General features: G+C 40.2%; 1 protein-coding gene across 8 annotated transcripts in view; it reads right to left on the minus strand.

Moving 5' to 3' along the window:
* Positions 1-17,272, minus strand: part of sdk2b (sidekick cell adhesion molecule 2b) — a 951,812-nt gene that overhangs the window by 251,756 nt on the left and 682,784 nt on the right. For 5 of the 8 annotated variants that reach the window (XM_072558550.1, XM_072558551.1, XM_072558549.1 and 2 more), the window contains 8 exons: positions 14,405-14,507; positions 12,209-12,385; positions 9,187-9,323; positions 8,269-8,416; positions 7,692-7,832; positions 6,581-6,762; positions 4,567-4,682; positions 2,393-2,458 (listed from right to left, as the gene is read on the minus strand). In XM_072558550.1, the coding sequence (XP_072414651.1) occupies positions 2,393-2,458; positions 4,567-4,682; positions 6,581-6,762; positions 7,692-7,832; positions 8,269-8,416; positions 9,187-9,323; positions 12,209-12,385; positions 14,405-14,507 (1,070 nt within the window). The remainder of the gene's footprint in view (positions 1-2,392; positions 2,459-4,566; positions 4,683-6,580; positions 6,763-7,691; positions 7,833-8,268; positions 8,417-9,186; positions 9,324-12,208; positions 12,386-14,404; positions 14,508-17,272) is intronic. The other 3 variants (XM_072558555.1, XM_072558553.1, XM_072558552.1) reach the window with 1 other exon arrangement.

The raw sequence follows: 17,272 nt of genomic DNA on the forward strand, positions 1-17,272 counted from the left end.
GGCCTGCCTGGTTCAGGGACACACAATGAGGCGCAACTTCTTACTGAGGAGCAGGAAGCAATTATAAACTTAGAGAAAATATTTTGTGCTCAAGTATGTTGATGTTGCTCACACAATCTTGACTACTAAAACAAAGATGTAAATTCTTAAAATTCAAAATGAATTAAAATCTACTCAACGTGTTTGGTGACCTATACAATGAAATATTAATAAATTTTCAACATTGTATTCATTCATGCAATATGAATATTGCTAGCATTTATAGTCCATCCTGATCTGTATTTGAGAAGGTGATGGTGAACTGCATTTTTGAATGCTGCAGCCTATGTGATGTAAGTATTGGTTTCTGAGAGAATTCGAGGATTTTGGCCCAGCAAGTCACTGAAGGAATGGCAACATATTTCCAATTCAGGATGAAGTGTGGCTTGGAGGGAATCCTGCAGATGGTGGTGTTTGCATGTATCCAATACCCTTGTTCTTCTAGGTATTAAAGGTCATAGGTTTGTTAAAGAGGCTTGGCAAGTTATGCACGCCACCTTTTAGATGATACATTCTGCTAACAGTGAAGGGAATGAATGCTAAGACTGATAGATGGGGTGTCAATCAAATGGGCTACTTTGTCCTGCATGGTGTTGTACACTTTGACTGTAGTTGGAGCTGCATGCATCTGGCTGTGCTTTGTAGACACTGGACAGGGATTTGTGAGGGAAATGTGGAGTTTGTGATCAGGAACTTATTAACTCACCATAGAATTCCCTGCTTGTTCTTGTAGCCACAGCATTTCTGCAGCTGATCCACTTAAGTCTCTCCGATCAAAGGTAACTCATAGTGGGCAGCACGGTGGCACAGTGGTTAGCACTGTTGCCTCACAGTGCCAGAGATCCGGGTTCAATTCCCGCCTCAGGCGACTAACTGTGTGGAGTTTGCACGTTCTCCCCGTGTCTACGGGGGTTTCCTCCGGGTGCTCCGGTTTCCTCCCACAGTCCAAAGATGTGTAGGTCAGGTGAATTGGCCATGCTAAATTGCCTGTAGTATTAGGTAAGGGGTAAATGTAGGGGTATGGGTGGGTTGCGCTTTGGCGGGGCGGTGTGGACTTGTTGGGCCGAAGGGCCTGTTTCCACACTGTAAGTAATCTAATCTAATCTAATGTGGGATTCAACAAGGAGAAGGTACTGTCAAGGAGAGATGTTTGATTCTCTCCTGTTGGCGATGGTCATTTTCTGACACAGATGTTACTTACCACTTATCAGCTCAAGCTTGGATACTGCCCAGGTCTTGTTGCAGGTGAACATAGACAGAGAAGTTGTTTGGTTTGGTTCTCAAATGCTTCACATAAAAAATGACTTTTCACAAGTTTCTGAAAGAGTTTTCTGAAATGTGAAGGTTTTAGTATTGACTCCTCGCTTGTTTAACAAATCACAAACTGTTTCTCCAAGAGTGCTGGTGTGCCCTTTGTTGAATCATCAACATTCTGTATCACAGAATTATTGTAATGATGGAATTTATGTCCATTCTTCTCCATACAAGGAATTCCCCTTCTCAGGCTTACTGCCAGGGGAAGACAGCAAGAGGACAGTCCACACAGCAATGGCAAAAGACTAACTGAAGGGTGGAGAAGGACATGGCACTAAAATCATAAGGAAGTTTATGGGGTTTGAGGCTGCTCAATATTTGGACACCAGCTACAGGGTCAAGTCAGGCCGATTATAATATGAATATTACAGTGGAACATGTAACCTACATTGGGGGAGAGGGTGCAACGAAAATGTGAATCTTCTATCCAGGCAATTGTCGATATGAGGAAGGATGTAGGAATGTAAAGTAAGCAGGAATTGCAGGGAAAAGTATTTTTTAAAACGTGTCTGTATCTGAAGAGCTGCAAAAACAGCCAAAGAACATTTGAGTTGACAACATTTGGAACTGGTAACTGTTTTATCTTTTTGATTTCAGTTCAGGATTGCTACCGCACCCTAAAGGACACTGACTCCTTGTATTAGTACTCAGGCCAATATAAAACAGGCTTGTATTGTGTTGCCAAGGAATGTTGAAATGTCACAAAGTGGATCACTTGTGTCAAACAAACAATAACATTTTGCTGTAAATTTCATAACTAGGTTTTGGCCAATTACTCACTTTCTAATCCCCTTATAGGAAGTAATCATGTTCAAAACAATTAGTCAGAACTTGATCTTGTAGTTACGTTGATAACAAAGAAATTAAGAACACGTTGAACATTTTCATCCAAGTAGGTTTTCCTCCAATGTCATGTGTCTCCATACCCGAAAAAAAACCCATCAATATATCAGGAGACAACACCATTTCACATAAAGGGTTAAGTATTTTCAGACAAAAGTCAGGAGAGGGGTAGAATATTATAAAATAATGACAAAACCATTGGCTGAGCAGTCATTGTCACCACAGCTAGTGTTTCTGCCTCATTACGTTCCCACGCAAGGAGCTAGAGTAGAGATAGTCAGATAGCATAGGTCAACAACAGAGCAGCTGAACTCAATGCTTTTGCAAACAGAAAATAATTTGGATCATTTCAAATTTTTCTCAATATATAAATTAACATTCCTTGCAATAGCAACTGATAAGATTGATGAGGAAGCATCATTTGTGCTTGACTTGCCTCATTCAGACAACCTTTTTTTTAGATTACATTACAGTGTGGAAACAGGCCCTTCGGCCCAACAAGTCCACACCAACCCATACCCCTAACCTAACACTACGGGTAATTTAGCATGACCTGCACATCTTTAAACCAGAGCAAACCCACACGGAGAACATGCAAACTCCACACAGTCAGTCGCCTGAGGCGGGAACTGAACCCGGGTCTCTGGCGCTATGAGGCAGCAGTGCTAACCACTGTGCCATCGTGCCGCCCACAGCCTTTGTGATTGGGTTTTTCTATTCATAAGGTTAACTTTGACATATTATAACAAGCACTACTTTCACTCATTTTTTGGTTGTAATATTATCTTTCTCTCTGCAAAGAGATAACATGCATTTTTAAAAAACAAATTAAGATTTGCTTTTTGATTTAAAACTTCAGCAATAAGTATGATAATGGAGCAGGTCAAGTTTCTTGTTATTGGCACAATTTGAAATTCACTTTCTAAAACCTAGAATTTATAGCAGGGATAACATTTCTACTATAATGGATTGCAATCTGTGGAAGAGGCATATATGTCCCTTTATCACAGTAAATGCATAGATTAATACATTGCAGGTGAGAGTAGGCTTGGGTAATGAAACACATACGTTTTCTTTTTTAATTGCATCACAGGATAGGTAACAATGTCCTCCCAAACATGAATCAGAATGAATTTCTTTCACTGGAATTTGCTTGCAGAAGTCGGTTAGGAATTAAATCTGTTCCTGGCTAGTCATGATGGATTACATAGGAACAGTCGTAGACTACTTAGCACCTTAAGATTGTTCACCCATTCCATGAGATCATGGTGGATCTGTATCTTAACTCTATTTCCCTGTCTCAGCTCCAAATGCATTAATATCCTTAATTCAAAAAAAAACTATTAGTCTCAGATTTTTGCAGTGTACCTTCCACGCTTCCATTTGTGGTTGTACTGTAAATTGTAGTATAGATGTTGACGATGATCCAATATTTCTGGTGCTAAGAATGTGAATTTGGCATTTAAATTATACCCCTTTCTCTGCCATGTTATTCTACACTTGCATTAGTGGTCAGCTTCAAACTTTCTACCCAGAAATGCCTGTGTTACTTACTGACACTTTATAACTACATGCAAGACTTCAAGCAAATGATGTGAGCTGTGTTGCAAAGAAGTACTGGAGTTTAAGACATACCCACTTTTTGTGTCAGATGCTGATGGCACTTAAAAATTGCAACCAGCCATACCCCTGGTGGCAGTTCATTTTTCTATTAAGCATATAAATGAACCGCTGTTTCTGTCCTTCAACCAAAGGAATTGTTTAAGGATTCAAAGGTTGACTTTGTATGTTAACATCGATGGTATTCCTTAGTACTTCTCCTGAAGCACTTGATTCTGACTTTAAAGCTTTGCCCTTTCTCAAAGGATGCAAGGGTATGCAAGTATTGAGAGCTCTTGTGGTGGTGTCTTCATTTAATGGGTTTACTTTAGGATTTCTCACTCAATATCTGATCTGCTTTGAAACTCCATCTGACAAATCATGTCGGGTACAACATTGGAAGATACCCTTTAGGGTTTATTCGTTTATAGCCCCTTCACATTGAAGTGTTGATGACAGTAGCCTTAACTATAAGACTAACATAACTGAGGTGGTGATACTGCTTCTGGATGAAGACAGCTACCAAAAGGATTTGTTTTGACAGGAGCAGGAATGAGATTTTGCCATAAATCCGAATGCTGATACTAACATTGACATAGCCAGTGACAGAGATTGACTAAGTTGTTATTTTCTCCAATCCTTATCCAGCCAACAGGGAATATTGGCCATTAATTCCTGGAGTGTTGGGAACATTATGTATAATCTGACACTGAACAGAACCCTAATCAACAATGTATAGTTTTTAAGGCATGTTGAAATTATGATTTTTACCTTGTAACCTTGGTTAATCCCATTAATAAACTGAGGACTGGGAGGTGTCCATGTGAATCGAATGGTAGTGGAATTAATGGCTTCAGCATGCACATTTCCTGGAGGCACTGTAGGAACTAGGAAGAACAACAAGAATTCAAAAGGAAAGGGAGAAAAATGGAGAATTACTGGCAGTTTTAGACAACACATTCGTGCATGTAGAATAATTTCTGATATGTTTGCTTTGATCAATTATGCTTCATTTCCATGGCATACTTACTTTGAAATTTTGATTTGGAACTCCTAACAACTTTCTATAGCCAGACTGAATTCAAGGGACAAAATCAAAGTGTCTTTTGTTGGTATGTAATGTCCTTTTTCTCTATTATGGTTCTACCTGACCAGACACTAATGAATGCTAGCAGGTTGAGTAGGAAACCTGTTCTATGCCAGCAGTAGTGTTACCCTTTTCTGAACGCCAGAAGGTTTGTGAAATTATCCTTAAAGGTAGACTATTTCTATTTTTTTTCTCCTTCTGATCTTCACTGAGAATGTTCTTGAAGCGATTGTGACTGGAGTTGGGGAGACTAAACCCGAATTACACTACTTTGCACTGTAATGGAAGAATCATGTACATACCCACAATATGAATGCCAAATTTGTGTCAGGGATTTTTTCAATACTGTCCTGATTTTGCACTCTCTCAAAGGTTTCTTCAAATGGTGTGCTTTTCTCCATCAAACAGGATCAGAGAATCTGCACCACAGATGTCTGGAGCACTGCTTGCAGTGTCACTCACTGACTGACAGCAAGAGATGTGAAAAACGTTCTTCCTCTTGTGCCTCAGAAAAAGCCTCTCTTTAAGGTAATGTTGAATTCAAGGACTTGGTGAAAATTAAGGTTTTACCTCTCTTTGTTAATTATATACCACCAGGGGTAGCTTGGTGGCTCAGTGGTTAGCTTTGCTGCCTCACAGTGCCAGGCACCTGAGTTCGATTCCTGCCTTGGTCGACTGTCTGTGGAGTTTGCATATTCTCTCCGTGTCTGTATGGGTTTCCACCAGGTACTCCGGCTCCTTCCACAATCCAAAGATGTGCAGGTCAGGTGAATTGGCCATGCTAAATTGCCCATAGGGTCAGGTGCAATAATCAGGGGTAAATATGTAGTCGGGGAAATGGGTCTGGGTGGGTAAGAGTCGGTGTGGACCTTTTGGGCTGAAGGGCCTGTTTCCATACTGTAGGGAATCTAATCTAATCAAATATTTGCTGCTGGCTTGTAATGTGCGAGTCTCAGGGGAGCACGGTGGCTCAATCGTTAACAATGAGCCCCATAGCACCAGGGACCCATCCTTGGGTGACTGTTTGTGTGGGTTCCATCCAGGTGCTCTGGTTTCCTCAAACTGTCCAAAGATGCAGGGTTAGGTGGACTGGTCATGCTAAATTGCCCATAGTGTCTCGTGTTGTGCAGGCTCCGTGGATTAGCCACAGGAAATGTAGGGTTGCAAGGATAGATTAGAGGGATGGGATGCTCATTGGAGGGTCAAATGGCCTGCTTTCCACACTGTCGGGATACTATGATTCTCATTCAACTCAAACTGGAACATGGAAAGATCCATGAAATGCAGGTCTTCAAAGCAGCTGATCTGAGTGAACCAGCTGTGGCTGGTGGCAAATGCATAAATGAATCCCTGGTCTGAGGATAAAACAGCACATTGATGTGACCCAACAGTACTCAAGGACTAGTATCAATTCTGGTTAAAATGGAATTAACTTTGATCAAAACTAAATTTTAAGTGTGCATAAAAGATTTGCTATCATTTGCTTTACATGTGTGCAAATCTTTACCATAACATGCAACTTTCAAAGAAGTACTTGAATTTCTTGAATTGTTATATTTCCCAAAAAACTATTTGCTACGTTTATAGACCAAGTGATTTTACTTTACAAACTAGGAATAATGATTTTAATAAAGCAACACTACCTAATGGTACCTTTCCCACTCCCCACTTCTCCTGCAGTAAATATTCAGTACCCACCTCCTTGCAGGGTCCACTCAGTGACAGTTGGGCTATAAATTCCTAGTCCAGCCCCATTATACGATGCAACAGCAATCTCATAATTGGTCCAAATGATGAGGTCTTCCAGTAAGAAATTATTAACATCAGGACTAGTGATATTTTTATACTGGTGCTCCACAGGTAAACCTGCCAAACAGTACCTATAAGAAGAGAAAAGTCAATCAAACACTTTCCCTAGGAAACTTCTGAAAAGTATACACACCAGGGAATGGACAAATGGTGTTGCTAATAAGAAAATATAACTTAGAAAAGTACTGTCAGATTGCAAGGGAGGGATATTTTTGCAATAGCTAGATGTTTTCAAATGCAAACATCTGATGTGCGATTTTCAGATTGACCATATTCTAAATTTTCCAGGAAGGTGGTGGCCCTGGTCCTAGCTGAAAAAGTTGAGAATGAGTTTATCTCTGCAGTGCCAGGAAACCAAGGTGAAAGTTAGTTGGCAGCAGTCTGTAGATTTCCTGAGGTCATGGTTTCCATCTGGATGTTGGAGGATGCCTTGCCTCCCAGAGCTGCTTAACTGATGAGATGACTGCAGCTCTCCAGTGCTAGCCATGCCATTGATAGCAGTGAGTCTTGCTGCATCTGCAACCTGAACTCTATGAGAAACCAGAGGAAGCCAGACTGCTGATGGCCTTGCCATGCAGTGTTAGACCTTCTGTCCATCAATAAAAAAACCAGTGCAGAAAAGCAGGAAATGACCTTAGGTACTTATTAATGTTGTGTAGGGAGGTCATTAAAAAATTAAATATTGAGCACAATTTTCAACATGTTAAATATAAACCCAGCAAATTACAATCTGTAGACAATGTTAAAAAGTACAGAAGAAAATTAAGCGAGTGTTTCTGCTTTAAGACATCAATTATACATGTTAATTCACTTGATAGTTTAACAAAAAAACTGAATATGGCAACATTTTCCATCTTTTAGACTTTTTTGCCTCAGCTCTGAAGTGCATTTTATGATGGAAACCACAGGAAAAAATATATTTTCAAAAATACATAGCCACGGTCATCAACTTTAAGCTTCATTCATAAATACCAACAACAAAATCTCAGTTCTGAGATACCTGATAATGTAACCCTTCAAGGCCCCATTCTGATGGTTCTCTGGGGGCGGCTGCCATTGAATCATGATCGATTGATTAGTTCTGCCACTTGCAATGACATTTTGTGGCGATGCGCTTGGTGGTTCTTCAGGTAATGACAACCTGCAAGAATTTAAACCATTTGGTTGTGAAATATATGAAGATAAAGATTCAGTTTTGGTAAAACCTCAAAAAATAAACATGGATTGTACCCAACACGTTGTACTAATGACTCATGAATTTATTGTAACTTTTTAGCACTTAAAAGTAATACATTATGAAAACTGGCAAGTGGCCACAGTTGCATTGTATTTGACAAAGTCCTCTGACAGAAATCTATTTCTATAATGAAACCATTTGAGACAAGTTAGAAATTGTAAATGAGTATGACTAAGTAAGAAACAAAGTCCACTCTATAATTAACGTGACATGCAAAGCAACCAAGCAATTAGACTTTGACCACAGAGTTTGTAATATTCAGGTATAATCACAATGAGATTTATGGCATATCACATTTCATCTTTTAAGGCAGCTGCACCACATTTGAAGCTATGAATACCTCTCAGTCTCTCTGCTGTATTGGCCCTTTCCAACATCATTCACAGCACAGATACGGAACTGATAAGACCTGGCTGGAATGAGTCCTCTGACCATCAGGCCCACTGATTCCGGGTTAACATTCATCAGGTGAACAGTCCAAGGGGAATCTGGAGCAAAAAAGACACAGTTGTTTGAGAATACTCAGTTTTTGGCTTGAAGGCAATTGGTATAAATTGTTCTCTGTTAAACCCTGATATGTGTAGGACAATGAGAAGGGGTGTTATATGAACAAAGGTGAACATTGTTAAGTTTGCAACCAATCTGCGGAACTACTTACCTGGCATCACATCAGCAGTGCAATTCATACACCACAGTGCTCAACTGTACAAACAGAGGCAAAACATCTTTTTGGTCTAATAACAATCCCCTGTTATGGAAAATACCAATCACATAGCCACTGTACAGTAGCAGTGTGAAATAGTTTTCTTATCTTGCTGTTCAAATTTATGGGACATTCTGACTTTCCAGGATAATGTGATATAGATCAGGCATTTTTCAGGTTCAGAGGTGGTGGTCTTTGGCCCATTTGCCAACTTGTGTGGTACAGAGTGAACAATGAATATAACAGGACAGCCATTGCCCCAAAGGATGGCTTTGATATATTGTATTTCTTGGGAAGTCAAGAAACCGGCAGCTCTCTTTTTTTCTGGAGTATAGATTGTTGTAACCATTTGTAATTTGGCATTCTTGCATTTTTGCAGATGACTGCAACCAACAGAGTCAGCCACATGTCTCTTGTTCATTGGTATTCAAACCCTGTACCACCAAACGAATGGCATTTTTTAAATTGCTTAGCTTTAATTTTGCCAATGAAAAATCTATAATGTGTCAGAATTTAAGCTATATGCTCTGAATAATGTGTTGCTGCAGCACTTACTGTTTTCAGACACTTCCAAGACGTAGTGAATCAAGGGGCTATTGCCATCAAATGCTTTTGACCATGTCAGGGAAATGGCTCTCTTTTCACTGGTACTCAGCTGGGCTGCCAAATTCTCTGGAGCATGTGGGAGCTGCCTATAGTAAGAAAGTAAAGCAAGATAAAGCTAACTCAAAATGCAACTTGTCCACCTTTTTAATCTCTTCACATTTGTTTCCTCAGGTATCTCAGTCTCCAAGCCACACTAAATACCAGCCCAATGCTTTGCAAGTGATATTGATTTTGCTGATAGGTTCTAAAGGCAGTAATACAGTTTTGATTGTTGCTCAGTCTGTTCATTGATGCTCAGTTAACAGTTATATTCATATTGATATTAAGCTAGATGAAAACGTCCCTTTTTGCACTAATTCCATAAACAATAACTGGTGGCAAATACCATTAATGAAAAGATTTTATTGCTGTTCTTGGTTACGTGTTTTGCACAGAAGATATAGCACAGAAATAAGTTAGTCAATTCAGCTCATGTGCATCCACCCAAAACTTTATCCACTGCTCTTTTGTCAAACTTTTGTCAGCATAACTTTTATTTCTTCACTTCCTTCATATAATTTCCTCGCTACACTTTAAATGCATCAATACTGTTACCTTAACTCTGGTACCCATTTGCACACTCTTTGAATAGAGTCATAGAGATGTACAGCATGGAAACAGACCCTACGTCCAACCCATTCATGCCGACCAGATATCCCAACCCAATCTAGTCCCACCTACCAGCATCCGGCCCATATCCCTCCAAACCATTCCTATTCATATATCCATCCAAATGCCCTTTAAATGTTGCAATTGTACCAGTCTCCACCACTTCCTCTGGCAGCTCATTCCATACACTTACCACTGTCTGTGTGAAAAAGTTGCCCCTTAGGTACCTTTTATATCTTTCCCCTCTCACCCTAAACCTATGCCCTCTAGTTCTGGACTCCCCCACACCAGGGAAAAGACTTTGTCTATCCATCCTATCCATGCCCCTCATGATTTTATAAACCTCTATAAAGTCACCCCTCAGCCTCCAACACTCCAGGGAAAACAGCCCTAGCCTGTTCAGCCTCTCCCTACAGCTCAAATCCTCCAACCCTGGCAACACCCTTGTAAATCTTTTCTGAACCCTTTCAAGTTTCACACGGCATGCTGACACAGTGTTTGCACTGTTGCCTCACAGCACCAGAAACCCGGGTTCAATTCCCGCCTCAGGCAACTGACTGTGTGGAGTTTGCACATTCTCCCCGTGTCTGCGTGGGTTTCCTCCGGGTACTCCGGTTTCCTCCCACAGTCCAAAAATGTGCAGGTTAGGTGAATTGGCCATGCTAAATTGCCCGTAATATTAGGTGAAGGGGTAAATGTAAGGGAATGGGTCTGGGTGGGTTGTGCTTCGGCGGTTCGGTGTGGACTTGTTGGGCCGAAGGGCCTGTTTCCAAAATGTAAGTAAATAATCTAATCTAATATTTATGATAGGAAGGAGACCAGAATTGCACGCAATATTCCAAAAGTGGCCTAACCGATGTTCTGTACAGCCACAACATGACCTCCCAACTCCTGTACTCAATACTCTGACCAATAAAAGAAAGCATACCATACGCCTTCTTCACTATCCTATCTACCTGTGACTCCACTTTCAAGGAGCTATGAACCTGCACTCCAAGGTCTCTTTGTTCAGCAACACTCCCTAGGACCTTACCATTAAGTGTATAAGTCCTGCTAAGATTTGCTTTCCCAAAATGCAGCACCTCACATTTATCTGAATTAAATGCCATCTGCCACTTCTCAGCCCATTGGCCCATCTGGTCAAGATCCTGTTGTAATCTGAGGTAACCCACTTTGCTGTCCACTACACCTCCAATTTTGGTGTCATCAGCAAACTTACTAACTGTACCTCTTATGCCCGTGACCAAATCATTTATGTAAATGACAAAAAGTAGAGGACCCAGCATCGATCCTTGTGGCACTCCACTGGTCACAGGCCTCCAGTCTGAAAAACAATCCTCCACCACCACCCTCTGTCTTCTACCTTTGAGCCAGTTCTGTATCCAAATGGCTAGTTCTTCCTTTATTCCGTGAAATCTAACCTTGCTAACCAGTCTCCCATGGGGAACCTTGTTGAACATAGTCCCTTTTGAATTTCCTTTTGGATTTATTAGTGATTGACTTATTTTTACATGCCCCACCCTCTTTTTAGTCTCAAGTAGAAATGCCTTCACTGTCTTTGCCACATTTCTGAATTTCACAGACCTCTTTTAGGCCACCTCTCAGTTTTCTTAAAGAAAAAAAAAGGTCTGTTTGTTCTGTCTTGATCGATACAACCTCTTCTGCACTTTCACTAGTGCCTCAATGTCTCTTTAATATTGAGATCAGAACTGGGCCACAGTACCTGAAATTTGGCGAACCCATGGTTCGGTATATGGTTAGCATAATTTTCTGTGTTCTTTGTTTCTATCTCTTTAGAAGTTAACCCTGTTTATTGTTTTCATGGCCTTTCTTTACCTGTATTTCTGCATTCATGATTGGTGCATCAGGAATGCTTTGCTGCTCTATCCCATTTCAATTCTTATTTTCCAAGGAGTACATGACCTTTTCCTTCCTTCCAAAATGTACCAGCTCTCAATTATTGATACTGAATTTCACTTACATATTCATTATATAAATTTAGTCGTAATGTTTTGTACTTTGCTACAGTCTTCCTCACTGTGAATTATATACTCTGCAATGTGATGTGTTTTAATAATTTTTAAATCATGTCTCTGATTCCAGAATTCTGATTGTTTATATATCGCGAACAACAGTGATCCTAGAAAAGATCCTAGTGGAATACCACTTCCCAACTCTTGTCAATTTAAATAACTACCTTTAACCCAACACCCTATTTGTTATTTTGTAGCCAGATTGCTAGCAATTCTGCTACATTTCCTGATTTCATGTGCTTGATATTAGTCATGAGTCTACAATACAATCTCATTAATTCCTCACTTACCTGACTCTGACTTGAGCACTGCGAGAATCATTTCCTCCTACTGATAGCACTTTGCAGGTGTACAATCCAATATCTCCTGACCAGGTCTGAGAGATATACAATGTTCCTGCTTCATCAACTCTCATACGTGGGATGGCATTCACATCAATTATAGCCCCATCCTTCTGCCACACATGCCTGCATAACAAGTGTAGAAAATGTCATAGTACTAAATTTCATAGGATGAACATATTACAGTAGTATACTGGAGGAAAAACAACATAGTTTCATTGTTTATTCACCCCAGGTACCTGTTGCCAACATTAACTAGTAACCAAACATCAATACGTCTGATCATAGATATTCATTTCAGTTAATTGGTTCCCTGATGGAAGTTAATGAAGTATATATCAGCATTGGCCTTATCCCGCTCAGCTCCAGATGACTGAAAGCCAATGCTCCAACAGATTGCTTGGTTTTAGCTGACCATTGAAACTAAGAGAGCTAGCCTTCTAGGTTGAAATACAACACAAGCTCTTTCCAGTATCTGAGGATGACACCACAAAATCATTGGAGAGCATTAGATTTGACAAATATTTGCACTGACTCAAGTGGGATAAATTAGGTTGTATCTCTAATAGACTTTAGCTAACTACAGAACCGTTTTAGATTATTTTTGTGTTATTTGTATCCTTGGTTGTGACCTGGTTTGTGTCATCTGCTTTTGTGACATAATGTATCAAGCAGCTCAAGCTCAATCAAAAAACGCTTTAAAATCCTTCTCATTCCTACTTAGCAAACAGCTACCCTTGCCAGTATAATAATTACTTTCCCAAGTGAAGCTTAATGAATGAGAATCAGACAGACTCAAGCTTCAGGGAGGAGAAAGTGAGGAATGCAGATGCTGGAGATCTGAACTGAAATATGTGTTGCTGGAAAAGCGCAGCAGGTCAGACAGCATCCAAGGAGCAGGAGAATCGACGTTTCGGGCATAAGCCCTTCTTCAGGATTCTCCTGCTCCTTGGATGCTGCCTGACCTGCTGCGCTTTTCCAACAACATATTTTTCAGACTCAAGCTTCATTATGTTAATGATTTCAGTCACAGAGGTGAGGAAACCTCTTGCACCATCATCTAACACTACCTATCAGCCATCAAAGACATGCAACATCAAATTTTGTCATCACTGATACCCGAGTTGTGGTTCAGTGCCTGGTCAATCACAGCACGATGTTAAAAACCACTCTGACCTAGCAATCATCTTTTCCCAAAAGGTAGCCGCTAACCCTTTACAAATCCAAACTTCCTTCTTTAAGAAGGAAATAATTGGTTTGTGCTAGGAAATGATCTTTAAAATTTTAAATTCTAATTGAAGAATCAACTACATTCACAACTGCAAGAAAAATTACTCCGGCCTTCTGAGCTCTATTTCAAGTTATGCAATCCACAAACCTCAGGAAGAGAACAGAAAATGCTGCATCGTGATGGTTTTGCTTTACCTTTGGACCTCCGAAACTAAGAGATCCAAATAATCATAAGGAATTAAAAATCATACAACACCAGGTTATAGTCCAACAGGTTTAATTGGAAGCACACTAGCTTTTGGTGCGACACTCCTTCATCAGGTGATAGCTCTGAAAGCTAGTGTGCTTCCAATTAAACCTGTTGGATTATAACCTGGTGTTGTGTGATTTTTAACTTTGTACAACCCAGTCCCAGTCTCCAAATCATAATCATAAGGAGTAATGGACAGAGGCTGTGTAGCTAACCGGTATTGTAATGAAGATATTGGATAAGGTGATAAGTCTGAAAGTTTAACTTTGGAGACTGCATTATGTTCCATCTAATCTGATGATATAACAAAGTCTTGGATGAGGAAAAACTCTCCAGCTTGAGATTCTGATGGGATCTAATGTGCCAATCCTCTCTCTTACTAATTATGTCAATGTGACTTGCACCTATTACTATCATGCAATTAATGACATCTTGTTGTTAAGACAAATGCTTCTGCTTCACAAGATTCACTAGTGGTCCATTGTCCAGTACTGTGAGTCAGGTGAGCCCTTAGCTCAAGTGTGGGAAGGAAGATTTGTGGCAGCACACTACTCCAAGGATTAGTTGGTCATGGTTGCTTCTGCAAAATATACAACAGAAGCATTGGATGGTGTTCCAATGCTCAGCACTGTGCAGTCTATGAGAAATTTCAATAAGAATCATACCTGATTACAACATTGGGGTCATGGGTCACACCGCAGGTTAGGACTGCCATGGTTCCTTTGATTACACTTTGTTCCTGTGGGGGATTTGTGATACGTGTGCGAGCTGTAAAGCAAGTTATAAAAATGACTACTCACTAAATTCATATTAAGGTATTGGTCGACAAGTTCTTCCATCTAAAAAAAACATTCTCCACTAACATGGAGCTGGAGGACCAACTGGTTGAGGTAGAAAAGCCAAAAATATATGATTGGGGATAGGGAACACCGAAATTTAGGGATGAATGCTAGGATTCCATCTTATTGGGGATGATCTTTTACACTTTGCTCAACTGCGTTAAATGGCATCGTACTATCCATCCCTCTTCTGTTGAACAGAAATGTATCCAGGGAATTTCACGTTAATTTCCCCTGATTTCCAGGGAAAGTTTGTTGTTTGTGCCGTACTCAAGGCTCAACAGTGACCTGGTGTATGAACTCTGTCACCGTGGGCGGCACGGTGGCACAGTGGTTAGCACTGCTGCCTCACAGCGCCGGAGACCCGGGTTCAATTCCCGCCTCAGGCGACTGACTGTGTGGAGTTTGCACATTCTCCCCGTGTCTGCGTGGGTTTCCTCCGGGTGCTCCGGTTTCCTCCCACAGTCCAAAGATGTGCAGGTCAGGTGAATTGGCCATGCTAAATTGCCCGTAGTGTGAAGTAAGGGGTAGATGTAGGGGTATGGGTGGGTTACGCTTCGGCGGGGCGGTGTGGACTTGTTGGACCGAAGGGCCTGTTTCCACACTGTAAGTAATCTAATCAAAAAAAGAATTTAGCAAAGGAAGATTTTTTTTGGAGGGTGTTGAATATCTTTGTAAAGAGACCCATTGGCAAAATATTTGTAAAAAGAACAATTTTGAGAAGCCGCCCAATTGTCTTTCTGACAGAGAAGCAAAGTGCTGGTGGAACAGCCCTGTTGCATAATTGGAGCTGGTATCAGTAATTTGAGGGGCAGACCCATCTCAGCCATGATTTGTGATGGGGTCACATTAACAATTTTGGTCTATGAATTAACCACTCCTTAGAGGTTGATTAACTGTGTGGCTTAGCTTATTTACAACAGTAAAACACATTGTAAATTATAAAATTAGTATTAGAGTTGAGCTCAGTGTGTTGTGCTGGTTTCAGTGTGTGTGTTGCCCGCATAGCCAGTCAGATTGACTCCTAGGAGGAGTTGCAGCCTTAAAAATATATACCATACCTGTCTTTAAAGTCCCTTAGAGGTAAAGTTATGAAAGGCAAAGATACACACAACATCTGGGACTAGGATAAAAGTGATCGAGCATCTGCTTGTTAGGACTTGTACTGCTTGATTGGACCATCCAACAATTTCAGATTATGAAACTTTTTCTGAGTCACATTATATTTTGGGAGCAGGGCAAATAATTCGCTAAGAGTTCTTTTAGCTCCACTGCTCCAAAATGTATACAAATAAGAATTGTAGAACTGTTATTATGAATCTGAATCTACAGAAAGCACCAATTCAAAAGAAATGCAGAAATATGAATAGTGAACATGTTACGATGCTCATGTAGTATCAATAGAGGGCACTCTGACATAAATTGTTTACCTTGAGAACGCTTTAAATGGAAATTTTGCATCATTACAAGTCAAGAGTCTGACATAGTTAAATCATGCTCACATAGTAAAAAAATACAAATGGAATGTTGATGACATTATACAAATTTACCTAGTCCATAAATGTCACCGCTGCTTTGGTTTACAGTTTCTCTTTAATTTTATTTCATTTTTCTACAACAAATTATTTATGGAAGAAGACAGCTAAAATACATACTGTGAAGTTGTGTCGGGGCCTGCGGTTTTCACCATAATATATATTCGTGATCTGTATGTAGGAATCGAGCTGCTTAACTAAGGCTGCAGATGACACTAAGTTAGGATGTTACAACATGTTGGAATTAGAAAGTTGGAAAACAACATAGACAGATGAAGTGAATAACAAAAAAACTGTAGATGCAAAGGAGACAAGCAGGAGGCTGGAAGAACACAGCAAGCCAGGCAGCATCAGGAGGTGGAGACGTCAATGCAAGAAGGTGGACGTATGGAATGTCAGATCAGCCACTGAATGATGGAACAGGCTTGAGGGGCTGAATGACCTACTTCTGTTCCTATTTCTTATGATCTTTACTTTGGATATGAGAAAGGAAAAAGTGGACTATTTTGTTACTGGTGAGAAGCTGGCTGCAGAAGAGTAAAGGGATTTAGATATTCCTGTACACAAATTAATAAAAGCTGAGTTTGTCTGGGAGGGAGGGAGGAGCTGTGGGGCCACAGTGCAGATTCACCAGAATGGTACCAAGGTTTTGAAAATTACATTATGTGGAGAGTTTGGATAGACTGGGTTGGTATTGCCTTGAGTTTATATAGTTGAAGAGTGCTCTAATCGAGATGTTTAAAATTATAAAGGGATTCGATACAGAGAAGTTACTTCCTACAATGGGAGAACTGAGAAGAAAGAGCAATTCTTTTAAACTTACAGCAAGGTGAGTAAGAAGTGAAATCAAGAGCACTTTATCTCTCGAATGGAAATGGAAATTTGGAACTGACTTCTGTAAAAGGCTGAGAATCCTGGATAAGTTATAAATTTCAAGATTGAGATTTTTTGAATGATAAAGGTGTCAAGGACATGAACAAAGTTGGGTAAATTAACTTGAGAAATGGATCAGTCTTGATCAAACTGAATGGTGGAATATGTTCCTATTCCTAGGTTTGCACTTCTCTGGTTTCAGCATGGAAAAACCAATCACTTTATTGCAATACTGTGAAAGATCACCGTTAGTTCAAAACATGGTATTCTCAATAGCAAATGTAGC

The sequence above is a fragment of the Chiloscyllium punctatum genome, chromosome 39 (genome assembly GCF_047496795.1).
Source record: "Chiloscyllium punctatum isolate Juve2018m chromosome 39, sChiPun1.3, whole genome shotgun sequence".
NCBI classification, from domain to species: Eukaryota; Metazoa; Chordata; class Chondrichthyes; order Orectolobiformes; family Hemiscylliidae; genus Chiloscyllium; species Chiloscyllium punctatum.